This window comes from Episyrphus balteatus, chromosome 3 (genome assembly GCF_945859705.1).
Source record: "Episyrphus balteatus chromosome 3, idEpiBalt1.1, whole genome shotgun sequence".
Lineage (NCBI taxonomy): Eukaryota > Metazoa > Arthropoda > Insecta > Diptera > Syrphidae > Episyrphus > Episyrphus balteatus.
This window is the reverse complement of record NC_079136.1, coordinates 76,288,571-76,305,957: the sequence shown is the minus strand read 5'-3', so window position 1 is coordinate 76,305,957 and position 17,387 is coordinate 76,288,571. Positions and strand designations below refer to the sequence as shown.

The 17,387-nt window shown below is 30.9% G+C and overlaps 1 protein-coding gene across 13 annotated transcripts in view; it reads left to right on the top strand.

Moving 5' to 3' along the window:
* LOC129916489 (RNA-binding protein Musashi homolog Rbp6) overlaps positions 1–17,387 on the top strand; it is an 80,949-nt gene that overhangs the window by 7,218 nt on the left and 56,344 nt on the right. For 10 of the 13 annotated variants that reach the window (XR_008772469.1, XR_008772464.1, XR_008772465.1 and 7 more), the window contains exon 3: positions 6,326–6,370. The exons of the other annotated variants lie outside the window; for them this stretch is intronic. Coding sequence is in view for 2 of the 10 variants with exons in the window: in XM_055996482.1 (XP_055852457.1) it covers positions 6,326–6,370 (45 nt within the window). In the remaining 8 variants the exon portion in view is untranslated. The remainder of the gene's footprint in view (positions 1–6,325; positions 6,371–17,387) is intronic. 13 annotated transcript variants of the gene reach the window in all.

The following is a 17,387-nucleotide window of genomic DNA, read 5'->3' as shown; positions in this document are numbered from 1 at the left end:
ATGTTATCCCTAAATGAAAATGAAGAGTGCTTGGATAGTCAATATTCTATAAATGAGATTAGCTCTTTAATAAATGCTCCACTAACGTCTGTGGACGTGGAGAGGTCATTTTCCATGTATAAAAGTTTTTTAAGACCAAATCCCAACGGTTTAGTTTTGAAAACTTCAGGAAACATTTCGAAACTAATGTATTTACATATTATATAAATGATATATTTTTTATTAAACCTAGCTGAATTTTATGTTTATTTAATTTACTGTTTTCTGTGAGAACTTTCCATTAATAAAACTTTTATTATAAAAGACTGAATCATTTTTTATTTTATTTAAATGTTTTTTTTTTTTATTTACTTTTTGAGTATTTTTGCAGCATATTTTGGATTTATTAATTCATATTTTAGAAATTTTATTTCTACCAGAACTCGAGCATGTCATAGGAAAGTACTCAAGCTAACGCAATTTTCGAAGTTATCACGGATTGGAAATTAGTTAGCTCTATTAAATCTAACAACATCTTTTAATTTGGGGCGCTTAACAGATGCTGCAACTTTATTGGAGCAGTCGCTGGAAACAAATTTGGTATATTTACCATGTAGAAATCACTTCTTGTTGATATTTAAAGCCATATTTAGCTTAAAAAATATATCTTCTGGTAGCACTTTTCCTCTGTTTAAGACCTTAACTTAATTTTCAAGATTAAATCATAATCAAAATAATGCTGATAACGAAAATGAGTATGTCCGTGACTTTGTACACAACAAAATTGAAGATATTAACTCATTTATTGAGAAGAAATTAGAAATAATAGTCTATTAAATTTACCCTTGGGTAATTCCATGACTTACGAAAATCACAGCCGTTTTATCTTATTTGAATATTCAAACACCGCAATAGTTAGAATACGTTTAGGTGATATTAGAAATAATTAAACAAATTAATATACTAAGTGTTATTATATTAAAATATGTACTAAATTTAGGGAATAGGTGAATAAATAAGAGCAAAAAACATAAAAAAAATATGCCAATTTGCTCTTATGGAATTAGCCCCTTTTGAAAGGATCAAACTAGTTCAAGAGTTTTCATTGCTGAATGTGATTCCTCACAGTTAAAGTATGCCTCAGCCAAAAATGCTACTATGAGAAAAATTCTGCTAATTATATGAGATAATGAAATAAACTGCACAAAATAAGTTTTCTTTTATCATTTACAGAATTTGAATGCAAAATTTTTAAATCCAGAATCTTGTATTTACAGAATTTTGAATTCACAGAATTATAAAATACAAAATTTTGAGTTTACAGAATTTTAAAAGACAGAATTTTGGAATACAGAATTTTGGAATACAGAATTTTGGAATCCGAATTTTGGCACAGGCACACATACATACAAATTTTTGACCTCAAACCATTCAATTTCATTGTCTCGGCTGAAGACGGCCGGGAATTTTTCCAAAAGTTTTCTTGTTGAACAAATTTTTAAGGAACCATCGGTGTAAGGAATAAATAATATTCGTCAGATTCACCTTCCTCTCACCGTAGTCTCGAGTGATTAATTACCTACATTACTTTGCAAATCTTCCTACATGGCAGAAGTTTCATTAGGAGTTGCGTTGCTTGCGTAGAACTTTTTTCTCGCTTCAGTTATTTTCTTATTATAAAGGGAAGATATTGTGACCTATTACCTTTGTAGTTTTTTGTAGAATTTCATATTGGTCTTCTCTCAGTTTTGCCGATAGCCGAATAATCGTCAGAAGTTGAAATGTAGAAAGAAAATGATCACAACATTTTGCAAAGTCCTTAACTGGCGTGGAACATGAATCCTTAGCATTAACACTATCATCACGGCAGTTTAACTTGGAATGTAACCTCCAACGTCTTTTGGTACTTATGACGAACATTTTTTTTTGTGACACATCAAGATTTGATTTTAAGTATACAATTTTGTTTGTTATCTCCAACATCACAGTGAAGCAGCTTTTCACTTCGATGGGAATATTGATTTTTTTTAAATCTTCAAATCATTCTTATCAGTAGAAGATAAAATGAAATATTATATTATTATAAATACAGCTTCCCTACGTTGAGCTGCCGGGAGCAAAACAAAGACCTGTTCAAGCTCTATTATTAATTGAAAGCTGAAAGTTTCTTGGAGGTCTGGTTCCGGAGATATTTTCAACCAAGAACTGTTTTTCTCCCTTTTTCTTACATTCCGAAGTCGATATCTATTGACCAAAGTCTCGAAATTGGTTTAAAATTAAAGATATTATTTCTTTTATAGCCTTTTCACACCAAGCCAAAAACGCGGTTTTTGCGAAAAACCCCAAAAACCTATATCAAAAACACAAGTTTTTCCATACATTTTTCATAAACCACAAGTTTTCGTAAAACACAAGTTTTTGATTAAACTCGTCAAAAACCTGAAAATGAAAACATTCAACTCCAAACGAAATAACCAAACAAACCTTTTGAGAAATTCAGCAACAATTCAGCACACAAAAAAAAAAAAGAACTGACAGCAGACAAAAAAAAAAAGAACTGACAGGCAAAGATAACTAGTAGTTTTACAAATGCGGTTTGTTAATTTTTTTTGATAATATAAATCAAATTCGTTTTTTTATTTCTTTCATTAATTACAGAAAATGGCATAGCACAAAAAAAAACAAAAACAAAAAATGATGTGGGGGACCAAAGATGAGGAGTTCCTGTTGGAACTTTGTCTAAAGAATTTGAGAGGCGGCCAATTTATTATTCTCTCTATATTAAAATGAAACTACATAATTTAACGACCAAATAAATAAAATTGTATTTAAATTGTCAGAGTTTATTTTATTTGATCAATTTTGTGAGCTCAAGCTGATTGTAACAACAAAAATAAATAAATCCCACTGAAAACTTGACATTTGGATGTCAAAACATTATAAACGTCAAACAAAAACCTGTAAACTTGTGGTGTGGACGCTTTTCAGGTTTTTGAAAACTTTTTGCCATAAACCGCGTTTTTGGGTTTGGTGTGAAAAGGCAAGCATTCAGATAAAAAAAAATCAAATCTATTTTTTTTATTTTCGAAAAAAATCCTTTCCACAAAAAATGCATTTAAAGATCTATCGAGTGAGACATCAAATGAAAGGTCACTTTCATATCTGAAACTAAAAGTTGTTTTGGAAGTCTGGTTCCTGAGATATTTCCAACCAAATCTTTTTTTCTTACATTCCGAACCCAATATTTTTGCAACGAAATCTCGAAATTGATTTAGATAATAATTTGTATTAGTTCTTAATCAACAGGCCTTTGTATCCAGATAAAAATTACAAATCTATTTAATTTGGTTTTCGAAGAAAATCCTTTCCAATATACATTTTTAAAAATTTCCTCCAATCGATCGAGTGAGATATCAAAAGAATGGTTTCGTTAAAGCTATATTCATTGAAAACCAAAAGTTTCTTGGAGGCCTGCTTCCTGTGTTATTACAAAACAAACTTTTTGATTTCTTTTTTTTTATCTTACGACTACATTCCGAGGCCGATATCTTTTGACTAAAATCTCGAAGTTGAGTTTCAATCAAAAATATGAGTTCATAATCAACAGGCCTATTTGGCATTTAAAAAAAATATTTGCAACTGAAAAATATTTATTGCAACTAAAAATTTTTTTTTATTAAAAAAAATGTTATTGCAACTGAAAAATGTTTTCCATTGATAGAAAAAATTAAATGCAAAATGTGTGCATTAAATATTTTTGTTTGTATTTGTGGAATTTCTTACAATTTTGACTATTTGGCCTTACATTTGGTTCAATACCTAATTTATGATCAAATAGAAAAAATTGCAAAAATTCGACTAATATTAAAAAAAAATATTTAATGCACACATTTTGCATTGAACTTTTCAATGCAGAACATTTTGTATTTGCAATACAATTTTTTTTAATGTCACAAATTTTTTTTTTAATTCAAATACCTATCTTTGAGTTGCAATATTTTTTAATGCAATTTTTCTTCATTTAAAACAAATATTTTTTTTTCGATGCCATTTTTTCAGTTGCAATACATATTCATTTTTTTTATTTGTAATGCAAAAAAAGTTAAAAAAAAAATGATTTTTTACAACCCTGGTTTTGGTATTAGATAATGGTTAACTCATTGGTTTAAGGGTGTGCTTACAAAGAAAACTAAAAGTTGTCAAACCCCTTTGTGAAATCCTTTCTAGTACCTACATTATATTTTATGAAACGATTTAATACATGTAAAAAATTATTTTGAAATAAAGATGTAGAACGCGCATTTAAAAGTTTTTGCCAACTTATGTATAAGAGAAATTGACCACAAGTTATTTAAAAACAAAAGGCAAAACAATATTTGAACTCATCGTGTAATTAAGTTTTCTCAAGAGTAGGTGACTTAGTTGTATAGAAAAACATTGGCAGGAAAATCCATTTCCTCTGTATACAAGCAATAAAACAAAAGCTTTAGAAATAATTGTTTCTTCTTTTCCTATTTTGGAACATATTTTTTTGCTTTCTTTGTGAAGAAAAAATGTTTTTTAGTGGTTCCGTCCTTAATGGAGATGGATACTGCTCTTCAACTAAAAAAGAAATGTGTTCCAGTTTTGGTTAATGCATTACAGCTTAACGTTGTGCAATAAGTAGATCTTGGGGTAGCAATATGGAAAGACATATACATATTATGTAAGTTTAGATGCCTATGCAATGTGATGGTATTGAGGTATTTTTGTATACGTACATAATATTTTATATTTTATTTATTTATGTCTCTGTGTCTGTATTTTGCCCTTGGAAAAAGTGGGCGCGGAACTTCGGATATGTTTTTGTAAATTAAATTTTTGAGTTTATGAACATTTTAGTAGGTACAAAGTTTGTATTAGATAGGCACTTATATCTGATTATTTTAAATACATTTTTAATCAAGGTTCACAATTATTAATATCTAATTACCAATGTTATAAAAAAAATAACAAAAGTTAAATATATATACATAAATCTTCCTTAAAGGCAGCTCACACACCATCAAAAAGGCATTATTATACAAAGCTCTCGATACAACCACGGACCAACAAGAAAATTAGGCCTTAAGTTGTTCATACAAACCACACTTTTGTGATCACCTATGTAATGGCACCACACACGGTTTTGTTAGGATGCGCATTTTAGTAACTTTAGATTCAAATATAAGTAAAATTTTCGGATTAAAAAAATTAAATTTTTTTTCTGAAAAATCAATTTCTTGAAAACGGTTTAGTGTATTTTTTTGGAATTTTGGTTTTAAATGTTAATGAATATTTTGTTAAGGACGGCATACCAATTTTTTTTTTTTAGGTTAGAAACTTTTTATAGGTGTATAAAATGTTTAAAAACAAAAAACGGCTCTAACGGTTTTCAGATTTTTTTTTTCAAAAATTTCTTTTTTCTTTTGGGTGAACATTCTAGTTGATTTTTTCCAACCCCAATCAATTGCGAGATCATTTCCAAGCCACGATTGGACCTGATGATATTGTTCTTAAATTATGTAATCCTAAGGCGTCTTCGGTTTCCGTTGGGGGAAGTGATGATAAAATGAATTTGTTTTTTGCTACTGATCTTATGAACAATTTGTGACGCAATTTTTTAATTGATTTTTCTCTCTTCTTGCCTCCATAAAGCGAAATAAAAACTCACTAGCTCACTAGCACTTCTTAATGGTCCTAAATCCATGTAGACTTTATTTTTTCGATATTTTATGGTATAGAGCCCACTTTATGTTAATACACGTATTGGCAGAGTCACAATAGTTAATTACCTTGCCTTGGATAGATTCGCGATATTTTCATTTTTTCGGGATATTCACACTGTTTCTTGTGCAAATTCATCAACCTTCCGACTGTTTTTTTTAATGTTAAGTAATACTTACAGCATATCAAATTAGAGAATATGAATTTTTACTAAACTAGACAAAAAAAAGCCAATTAAATCAAGAAAACGCATTTTTCAAAATGACGACCACGCGATCACACGTTTTTGGGTAATTTTTTGAAGCTTTTCTCAATATGCCTCATTTAATGAAATATTAAATATAGTTCTGTATAAATCAAATAAATTCTTGGCTATCAACACAGTCACTATAATAACCTAAGCTGATTCTATTCCACCTTATTGTTCTAGTTCATGTTTCATACTGAATTCATAATAATTTGCATATAATAATTATTTCATTACCTCCAACTAGATTTATATGTGTAGTATACATCGTTGTATCATTCTAATACATAGATATATATCATATAAATAATTCAAAACTTTAGCAAACAAATTTTGTTTTATTTATTGTTACAGGTTTCAGACTCCAATTAAAGCGTTTGCCTGTTTAGCAGCTGCAAGGTAAGTAGAGCCAAGAGACTTAGTACATATATAGTTAAAAAAAAATGTGGTTGTCTGTAATGTGGGTTTACGTTTACGGACGATAATTTTACGCATACAAAATATTTTTTATTTCCTGCGACATTTTGCTATTAATAGATTAATAGTTCCAAGTTTTAATCAAATTCAAATTCAACTTTAATTTATTTAATTTTTTAAAGCATCACCCTGGAAAGAAATTGTATTGTGTTACATTAGTTTACCATTATAAAAACTTGTCCTGTTATTGCAGTTTTTATTCCGTTTGGACAATTACATTAAGCGCACCCTGTATAAAAATGCCTGTAATAAGGTATAACTTCAAAACACTTAACTTTTGAAATAAATTTTGTTGATGTGGCATCAACACAGTGGATATTAGTACTTATCTGCTTTGCTATAACATTTTTGTGCCAGATCAAAACTATTTCGCCTACTTGGCTCTTTACCAAAAATCTCTATCCCTGAGCATTTTTGAATTGATGTGGAAGGATTCTTTCATCAGATTTTAATTATTATTTATAGATCTATAGCCAAACTATTATATACAGTGTTGTGCAAAACATGAGAAACCATTTCTACTTAACATTTACCATTTCTTTTTTCATGCTTTTCCTTATAAAAAAAAATAACGGAAGGTTTTATATGTTTATTTAATTTTCTTATGACTTTTTAACAAAATTATCCTATTCACTTATTCAGGTTTTTTATATTCTATTTTATTTTCGATTTTAAACTACTTGTTAATTGGTACTTAGTATGTAATGATTTAATAGAAAAACAAAAATGATCTTATTTTGAGGATTGTTTCTGATCGAAAAGGTACACAAAAATAAAAAGCAAAAAATTATTTTAATATTTTTTTTCGAACGAAATGAAACTTATTCTCAAACAGGATAATAGCTCAACATAGGATATCATGAAATAAAAAGCATATACAACCAATCTTGAACGTTACTTACCCTGCTTATTTTGCGGAGAAATATTTGCAATCGTTATTTCTGGCTTCTTGGGCCTTCTCTGTTAATTTTCCAATAAATTTTCTAATGAATTTTGAACAAAATCATTCCCATGAATTAATATTATTTGCACAGTCAACTTCGGTTTTGCGTAACTTCGATTTTGCGCGCGTAACTTCATAACTTCGATTTGACGCGCATAACTCTGGTATTCATAACTTCGTCGGTTTCCCCCACGAAATCATATGAAGAATCCCGTGATCGTCGCCGGAAAAGTATTTTGGAAAAAACGGCGAGAAGTATTGCCATTGTTAGTCGTGCCACTTCCAGGCTTTTGTACAGCCACTAACAATTCCATTTTTGTACGAAATTGTTCTTGGATCCGTTTCTTTTATTCTCGTACAGTTGTTTTTCTGCATCCATTTTAGCTTGCTATTTTTGGATTGGAAGTTTGTAGGAAATAGGTAAACAAGAAACAAAATTCAAAGAAACGGATCCTTTATTGAAGGGTGGAAATTCCAAACGCATAATTTTTTTCGTTGACTGGCTTTTTTAATGTGTACTCTCCACCGCAATTTTATTCATAATTTGGGGTAGCTTTATTAATTTAGCAACATTGGGATGAACTTCTTGATATTGCATTGTATACTTTGCCATCAACCATTGTTAAAAGTATTCTGTGATAAATTTAATTTACCAGAAAAGGTGTTAAAAAAAAAATTGTTTGTGTCCGTAGGTTGTCGTGATCTCTTTGGATATTTGTGTTGTCTTTTTCTTGAATAAAATCTTGATTGGCCTACAATACCATGGTGATGCTGGACTTGGATTATTCCACAAAGTTATATCATCGGTAACAGTGTCTAGTTTTACAGTTACTAATGACGCAACAAATAAGTCAGAGGTATTTCCGTCTGCAAATTTTTGCTTTTAGAGCCCTTGACCAGAGCTGCCATCAAAGCCCTATTTAAAAATTATTTGAAGGTCACAGCTTAATGTACTTTTTAAAGCATCATTATCTAGGATAACAAAAAGGCGTTGAATCGTATGATCTAATAATGACAAAAGCTCCCCTTCCCCTAAACTTTCAGTTATAATAATTGATGAGGGATAGCTTTCGTTTTTTGCTTCCAAGACGCGATAGAATGGAGGATAAATTGGAGCGTTACGTTTTCGCATCCTTTGATAAGAATGCTTGGATTGTTTTGCATTTACCATAAATGCCAGTGCTTCCACAGGATGATAAGGGTTGGGTTTAGTTGTGGATATCATAAAATTGAAAAGATTTTCATCTTAAATTAAGTGGATTTCCGCTTAATTCGCTTGTTTTTAGGTTTTCCGTGTACTAAAAGTATTTTTTTATAAAGATAACATTCAAACAGGTAAAAGGAGTTAAAGTATCAAAGCAATTACGGTCGTATTTATAAAAGTTGTCTAACTTTGAACAGTTTAAAGTTGGAAAATGTCTTCAGGAACCTTGTTTTATATAATGTTTGGTTATAGCTGTAAAACTAAGACACAAGAGTAGGTTGTCTTAACCATGAATAATGTTATATTTAGTTTTACTAAATAAAGTATTTTCATACAATTTGAAAAAAGTAAGACAGTGCCTAAGTGCCTAGACAAAAACCTAATAAATACGACTTTATTTACTAGTTTAGGGTTGCCATGCGTCCGGGTTTTCCCGGACATGTACTTTTTTTTTGGCTGTGTGGGGGACGTCCGGGATAGTTTCTATCAATTGTCCGGGATTGTACTCTTTTGAAGCCTTTAAAAATCTCACTTTTTGTATGCTACTCTTAATTCATTCCTTATTCAAAAAACGAATCGAGTTCATTAAAAGCGAGGCGTTTTTATTTTGGTCTATTATCTGCTAAATTCTTTTTTGTGTTCTGCTCCAATATAATCAAAACTCAAAAATGTGCGTATGAGGTACTGGTTAGTGAATTCTCTGACCAACAAAAATTTATTTTAATAATTTATTTAAATTTTATTATTTATTACAGTAGGTACCTTATTGTAAGACTCAAGGTGCAAAATTTTAAACGATTAAGAAAAATATAAGGCCGCTTAAGTAAGTTGCTAAGTCAAAAAGACCATTTCATAACTTAAATAGTAACTTACTAAAAATTCTATTAGCATTTAACTAAGAGCCAATTTTTCAATAGTCAGTTAAACAGTCATTTAGTACTTATTCCTAAGGATAGAGAAAAAATCAATTTTTCAACAAGCAGATATAGCTTATTCCTTAGAATAAAACTATCTGCTTCTTTCAGAGACGAATAAAAATTATTCTAAGGAATAATCTCAACAAAAATATTGTGTCAGTTGTCAAAGCTGTTTTGAAAGAATTTTGAAAAAAAATACTGTGGAACACAAGAAAACAAAAACAATCATGAATAAAAATGACGTTTAATTTTAAATATTTTTGAATTTGACAATTTTTTTTTGTTATTCTGTAGAATAAATTATTATTGATGAAAAATTCAATGTTTTTATCTGATTGTTGATGAGCCTAATAACTTTATTCGTCGAACAGTTAACTGACTGTTTATTAGAAGATTAAAAAATTGGCTCTTAATCGTTTAAAATTTTGAGCAATTGGATTTTAATGGAATTTTAAATTTTTTTTTTTACTGTAACTATGTACATTTTAACTTTTGTAATATTAGCTAAAATTTTTACTTTTATTTTTTTTGTGAAAAAAATAAGAAAAAAATGCTACGGGAACAAGGGTTAAAAATGTGATTTTTAGTTAAATTTTGAAAAGATTGTTCCGCTTTTTTTTTGTTTTTATAAAACTATGCATTCCTTTTGTCCTAGATTTGTACTCTTTTTTGTGTCCTTATTTGTCCGGGAAAGTCCGGGATTTTACATCTCGATTACTAGTTTCGTCAAAATATATCTGGCAACCCTATACTAGTTTAAAAATTACATCTGGATGTAAAATTGTCAAATGTCAAAAATAAATCCAAATCCAAAATAGTTATCCCGATTTTAACTATGAAAATAGTTAAAAATGACTATTTTTTTCTCTGTGTGATAGTGAATATTATGGATTTATTTTTGATTTTTCAATTTCTTTACATCCAGATGTATTTTTTAAACTAGTTAATAATTAAAACATAAGAAAGCTAGTTCAAAAATCAATGTTAGCATATCCCTCACATTTCAAGTCCTCTATAGGTTTTTAAGGCTTGTTGTTTGCTTTTTTGGTTTTATTTATCGTAGATTTTTATGCGAAGAACCAATCATATATGTTTTCTCCCTATTTTTCTTTCCTTTTCTTTTGAAACCTCTTTTTTTTAACTCGAACTCTATGTGTAACTAAATGTACAGTGCACTCTTTTGTTTTATTTATATAATAGCTCTAAAACAAATATATGAAAAAGTGCAGCGGCTGTTAAAAAAAAAAAAAACGTAGAACCTTCATAATATAATAATCCAATTTAATGGATATCTTTGTTAAGGCTTCTTTCATTGAATGTATGAGGGTGTACTTATGGTTGGTTGTTTACATATCTACTTACATAGACATAAAAATATAGTGAAACCAATGCCCTTGTGTCATTGTAGCAAGAAATGTGTTCAAAATTGTGAAGAAAACGTTGCAGGTATATACCTAATGTGAAAGCTTTTAAAATTCTTTAGAATGAATAAATGGCTTTGGTTATAAATGTAAGTTCTCATATTTGTTTTAGGTATAAAAAGCGCTTTTTTTTTTAGAAATTTTATTTCGTTTATCAAGCCAACTACTTATTTATGCCTAATTTCAATGTTTGTAATATATTTGGTGCGTTCTTTTGAGTTCCATTTTCTACTGCTACTTTTGACTGATTTCAACAACTTCAACACTGTGGTTCAACGTTCAAGTAGTACGAAATGCTTCAGAGCCGATGGAGCACACTCATGGTAAAGATAGGTGACCGTTCAGGGGCGTACTCTGACCTTCCACTTGGGCCCTTTTGTCTTCCAAATAATTTTTCTTCAATGAAAAATATATGGTGATTCCATTAAGAAGAAATATGTATTGGAAAAACTTTCAACTTTTAAGCAACTTTAAAATCAAATTCTCTCCTGGGAGACACGGGAGCTCCTCGATAGGCAACACTTCTTTAAAAAATTTATAGCAACAAAAATTAAATAAATATATGTACTTTTTCAGCAATTATAATTCTTAAATTGAATGTCAAAAATGTTTCTTTAACAAAGTAATGGAATAATTCCGACTCCAGTTATTAAGTTCGGCGTGTTAATTATTACATTCGACAGTTTACAATTATAGACTCATCGGGTCTAATATCTAATGCATCAAAGATCTTTCCATAGATGTGCTCACATCATTGCTGCTCAAAATGTTGGCCAGGGCGGGCGTGAGTAGGCCGAAGAATTTGAACTACATTTAAATGTAACATCATTGTAACGAACTTAGTTTCCGCTGCCAATGTCTAACAAGTACACGATTCTTTAGAAGAACATTCGAGATTGTATTTCGAAGCAGAGACTAAAGTCGTTTCTTTATCGCTTCTTTGCTTTATAACTTGCTTCGATAGCAGTCATGAAGGAAACCCTTACTGGAGTAATTTGAATTAGTGCAATCACTTTCTCTAATGGTAAGTGAACTCTGTTGAGCAAACACGGGTTTGCATTGCGATCTTCTTGGATCTTCCTTAGGTATATATAATCTTCGTTTTTCGGAACACGAATGTGCAGAAGCTGTGATATTCTCGTCGTTTTCTCAATAGTTTGCATTATGAAAACCGGGTAAACACGTACATATGTACATACATTAAGATGGCCGTAATTTTATGTGTAATTTTGGTACATTACCTTTAAGAGCAGGGCTACCTTTGCGCCTCTAAAGAGGCGATTTTCCTCTTTTTCCACCCAATCCACTTTTCCTCCACTTTTTAAAAATTGTCAAAGAATCCCTCTTTTTGATATTTTGGTTCCTCTTTTTCCTCTTTTTTTAAATAACATATCTACGTTTTATTAAAAAAAATTGACATTTTTTTTGAAAATCAAGCAAAATGTGACTTATACCACTTTCAATTATAACGACTCAAGCCTGGTACGCAGCTCGCGCTAAATTTTAGCTCCCAAACAAATTATCGAAAAATTTTAGCCGAGCTAAAATCGATCGCATACAAACTATCGATAACTTGTATGGGAATTTTATGTCGGCTAAAGTTTAGCGCGAACAGCGTACCAGGCCTCAATTGTAAAAAAATAGGTACTTCACTTATTCTATTTTTACATTTTTTTATCGGGGCCTCTTTTTTTTATCAAAATCCTCTATTTTGGCCTCTTTTTGAAAATCTTCGAAGGTAGCCCTGTTTAAGAGTTCCAAGTTCCATTCAAATTTTGAGCTCATCGCTTTGAAGATGGTCCATATTTCCAAGCATGATTATTATAAATGCGTCTTCGAGGTTACACACATGGTGTGTACTATTAGCTTTCTTCGTGATTGTTATTATGTAGGTCATATCGTCATCAATAGTCATTTCAACAGCACTATTTTTTACAACATATTAATAACACGAATCATATTTTAACTTTAAATGTGTTGCCAATAAATATTACCATGTAACTAATACAATACCTTTTGTAGGAGTAGAAACATAAGAGATTATATCCAATCACAATATTGCCATATATATTTTTTTTTATTAACGATACAAAATTCTTATAACAATTTGTATGATAACAACGGCACACAAAATAAAAAAAGTGTCATGTACCAGGAACCAGACCTATCTTTCTATATGTTTTTGGGCACGCTGAATTTGAATTTCAAGTCTGTTTGGCCCTGTCACCCTCCAGTTTTGAGTTAAATGCAAAAAACTAAAAAAAAAGGAAGTTTTTTGCCTTTTTTGGTGTCTTTTTTACATTATTCTCAAAACTGGAGGGCGACCGGGCAAAACGGACTTGAAATTCGGATTCAGAGGGTCCAAAAACATATAGAAAGATAGGTCTTGTTCCTGGTACATACAACTTTTTTTTTGGTGTGCTGGCACTGTCGCGAAATTTCGCTTTCATCCCCGGCACACAAAAAAAAAAAGTTCCATGTACCAGGAACCACACCTATCTTTCTATATGTTTTTGGACTCGCTGAATTCAAATTTCAAGTCCGTTTTGCCCGAACATCCTTCAGTTTTGAGAAAAATGCAAAAACCTCCAAAAAAGTCATAAAAATCCAAACAAAATGCAGTCACAGCACAAAACTGGAGGGTGACCGGGCCAAACGGACTTGAAATTCGGATTCAGCGTGCCCAAAAACATATAGAAAGATAGGTCTGGTTCCTGGTACATGACACTTTTTTTATTTTGTGTGCCGGTGTAATTATAGTATTTTATTTCATGATGTTTACGGATGTCTAAAACTTCATGGCTTTTTTTCTCAACAAAAGCAATCATTTTATTATCGTGTTCTTTTTGCAAATAACACAAACTAATTTTACACCAGACATTTTGAAATTATTTTGCTTATAAAAGACGTTTAGCACCTATGTTAAAATTGAACGACTCAAAGTAATGACTCCGAAATTCCGACTAGAAACCTCGAAGCTATTGTAAGTCACGTTACCTCACCAGAGCTAATAGTAAAGGGGCCAACCCATGGAATCCGTAGCATCCGTTACGACGACGGATTGAACTGACTACATCTCGATAAAAATACACAATTTTTTCTCGGCGGATGCGATTTATCGGTCGGTTCCCATAAGAACTTGTGTATTTTATCGATCTGTCAGTTGAATGCGGCGACGTAACTCATGCGACAGATTTTATGGCTCTCTCTCATACTAAAGCTTGTCTATAGCTCTACAGAATACATATATATAATTTATTGGATCAGCAAGTATGTAGAAATTCCTACCAAAATTATTATCCGTCTTTTTGAGAATCTTATTTTTTAGTTACTTATAAATAAAACCCTATTAAATTTTCAAACCCCGACCGTAATAAAAACTTCATTCTCAGCAGTATCAGTAGGCTGTAGAAGTAAAATCTCGAAGATAGAATTAAGAACTGTATCGCCTTCAAACCAATTGAAAAAACAGCTTTCATCGATAAAGTTCCAACCATTTTCTCAGGTTTAAGAACCGTTGGCACTGTTAAATGACTATTATGTCAGATATTTTATTAATGTACAAGAATTGCAATATTTGTTGTTGCCCAAGTTGTCGTACATCTTTCCTTTCACCTGGCAAGGACTTATAAAGGCCCGAACCGTCTCACAGTGGCCCATTTAGACAAAAGTGCTTGCAATATTCATTTTTCGGGTGGGTCGATAATGAAAAACTTTTAGATCACTGGATTCACAAATGGTTGAAGCTCGAGTATTCGAAAAAAATTTTCAATTTGGGTTATTAGTGTGCCTTATAGAGCAAGTCAAAGTTAATAATTTTTTACTATGAAAAACCAAATCTGTTTTTTTTTTAGCTTTGAGTGTTAAAACTAGGAGGAGGGCTCCTAAAACGTTTTGATTTTTATTTTTTTTTCAAATGCTGTGTAAATATTTAAACCAAAAATTAAAAAAATTATTTTTTAATTGTTTAATTTAATGTTTTTTGAAACACTGTTTTTTGCACACTTTTTCGACTTCAAATTGCATAGAAAAAAAAGATTCCTACGTAATCAAACCAAGCTCAGCTGATTCAAAATCCTTATATATTTCCTAATAAAAATCCAAAAGCTCAGTTGCGTCATTTTGCATCCAACTGAGCTAGAGCGATTTGATTTGAAAAGGTCAGTCATTTTTTCGACATTTTTTTTTTCATGTGTGAAAATAAAATCTTGGAAAATTAGAGTTCTTTGTTTTGTAAGTGGTGGATTTCAATAACATGATTTTTTATGAATATATTGGGACCAAGGAGATGGAAAAGAGAAGAAAACAAGCGATCCAAACGCGTTTTCGAGAAGAGCTTGGACTTGATGTGGATAAACCAAAGAAAGGCTATGGAAATACTAATAATGGAAACACTTCAAGGAGAACAATCAGATGCAACCGCTCGAATAACTGGAGTCAATGGAGAAGTTATTATGATGCTGAAAATAATACCTACTGAATGTTTTGAATTGCAGGGAAGTAGTGAATGCAGTTAAATTTGGAGAGTATACTAAGAAAACAGCAGAGCTTCTAAAAAAAAGTATCCTGAAAAACTACTCACGCCTACTCTTCACAAAATAATGGTCCATAGTCAAAATATCATCGAATATCAATCACTTCCACTTGGAGAACTGTCAGAAGAAGCCCAGGAGTGCAAAGTTAAAGACCACAAGAAGTACAGATATCAAAATACGTGCAAAGTTTCAAGGATTCGGCAGAATGAAGACCTATTTAACATGCCTGCAACCTCATCGGATACACCTATTCCTTCCTTAAGAAACCAAAAAGATCTGCAAGAACAATACTCTCCAGAAATGATGAGTTAATTACAAATTACCCCGGACTTAGATGATAGTTTTAAAGAAATCTAGTGTTTTTTATGTCTTAATTTGTTACTTTTATCTTTTTCCACTGTTTGACTTGTAATATATCACTGAAATACATTATAAATGTACTCTTCTATAAAGAAAAATCAAAAATTGCATACAAATAAAAAACAAAAAAAATACTTTTCTCCCCACTGTTTCACTCGAATTGGTTCCTTTCCTTTTTCCCCTGTGTCACCTAACTCAGATTACTTCAGAAATTGATTTTTGACGATTGTAATCAAAATACCATTATGTTTACAACCTTATCTAAAACTTCTTATTTTAACACCAAATTCTGAAACACCCTGTAAAGTTTTTTTTTTTGAAACTCACAGTTTTCATAGCCTTGGAAATTTCCTTCAAGATAAAAAAAAAATTGTGGCGATGTCTTTATTTGTTTAGAAGATATTAATTTTGCAAGCAAAAAAGTCAAAACGGGCCACTGTGCGCCTGTCATTACACATTCCTTCGACGCGATTCAGTCAAGGTTTGAGTCACTTTTTGCGATTCAAAATCAATCAGATTTTAAAACCAAAGCATTTATCCCAACTGACTTTACTGCAAGAAAATTAATTGAATTAACTTTAAGTTTTTGTTGTTGAAGTTTTTACTGACTGGACTTCGCAAGTCCAATTCACACGAAGTCGGTCTTAACGGCCCGCTTATCCGGTTTTTTACATTCGTTTTCATTTTGCTCGAGTAAAGGAGCAGCCAGCAACCGTCTAACTAAACCGTTTAGACGGTTCTCGGCTTCTTGTGAAACAGGCCTAAGTCTCACGAAAACTCGGGTAATATGAAAAGTTGTTAAATTTAAGTAAACACTTATATCAACCCACATTATATTTATAAATAACTAAGTAGGTACATGCAAACACACATAATTATAATACATAAAAATGGTATGCCCTACGTATGTTTGAATGAAGTTAGGTAACTAAGCTTTTATTTTATTGAACCTAGAAACAAAAACCGTTGAACAAAATTTTCATGGTTCTTTTTATCCATATATACCTACTGCATATCGAAAGGAGAGGGTGTTGTCGTTGTCCGCTGATGGTTTCTTTTGAAATGCCATGTCATGTGCATCCAATTAGACAGAACCATCCTACACGAACAAAGCTGTAGAAAAACTTTCGAATGCAGACTACTACTTCTTGAATTGCTATTTCTACCCTCTTGATTTAATTTATTGTTTTCCTTTTTACAACACTTTCGAGATCCACTTACGGGCTATATGGCTGTAGTATTACTTATTCATTTAAAGGCTATGAATAGTTGGTTGTCTTTCGCGATTCCTTACATTTCTTGGCGCATTTGTCGAATGTGTTAAAAAAAAGAGTTCTTTCGCAGGAGTCTTGTAAATTTAAAAATATACATAACAGTGATACCTTTGAACTTAGTGGGTTTCACTTGAAACAAAAAAAAGTTTGTGTATACAAAATTTTGTTGGGAAAAAGAGACTATTTGTGTTAAATGTTTTTGACTAAAATTACTGTAACAAAATAACGTTCTACAAAATAAATAATATCTTTAAATAAATCAATCATATCTTTAGTTATGTCATG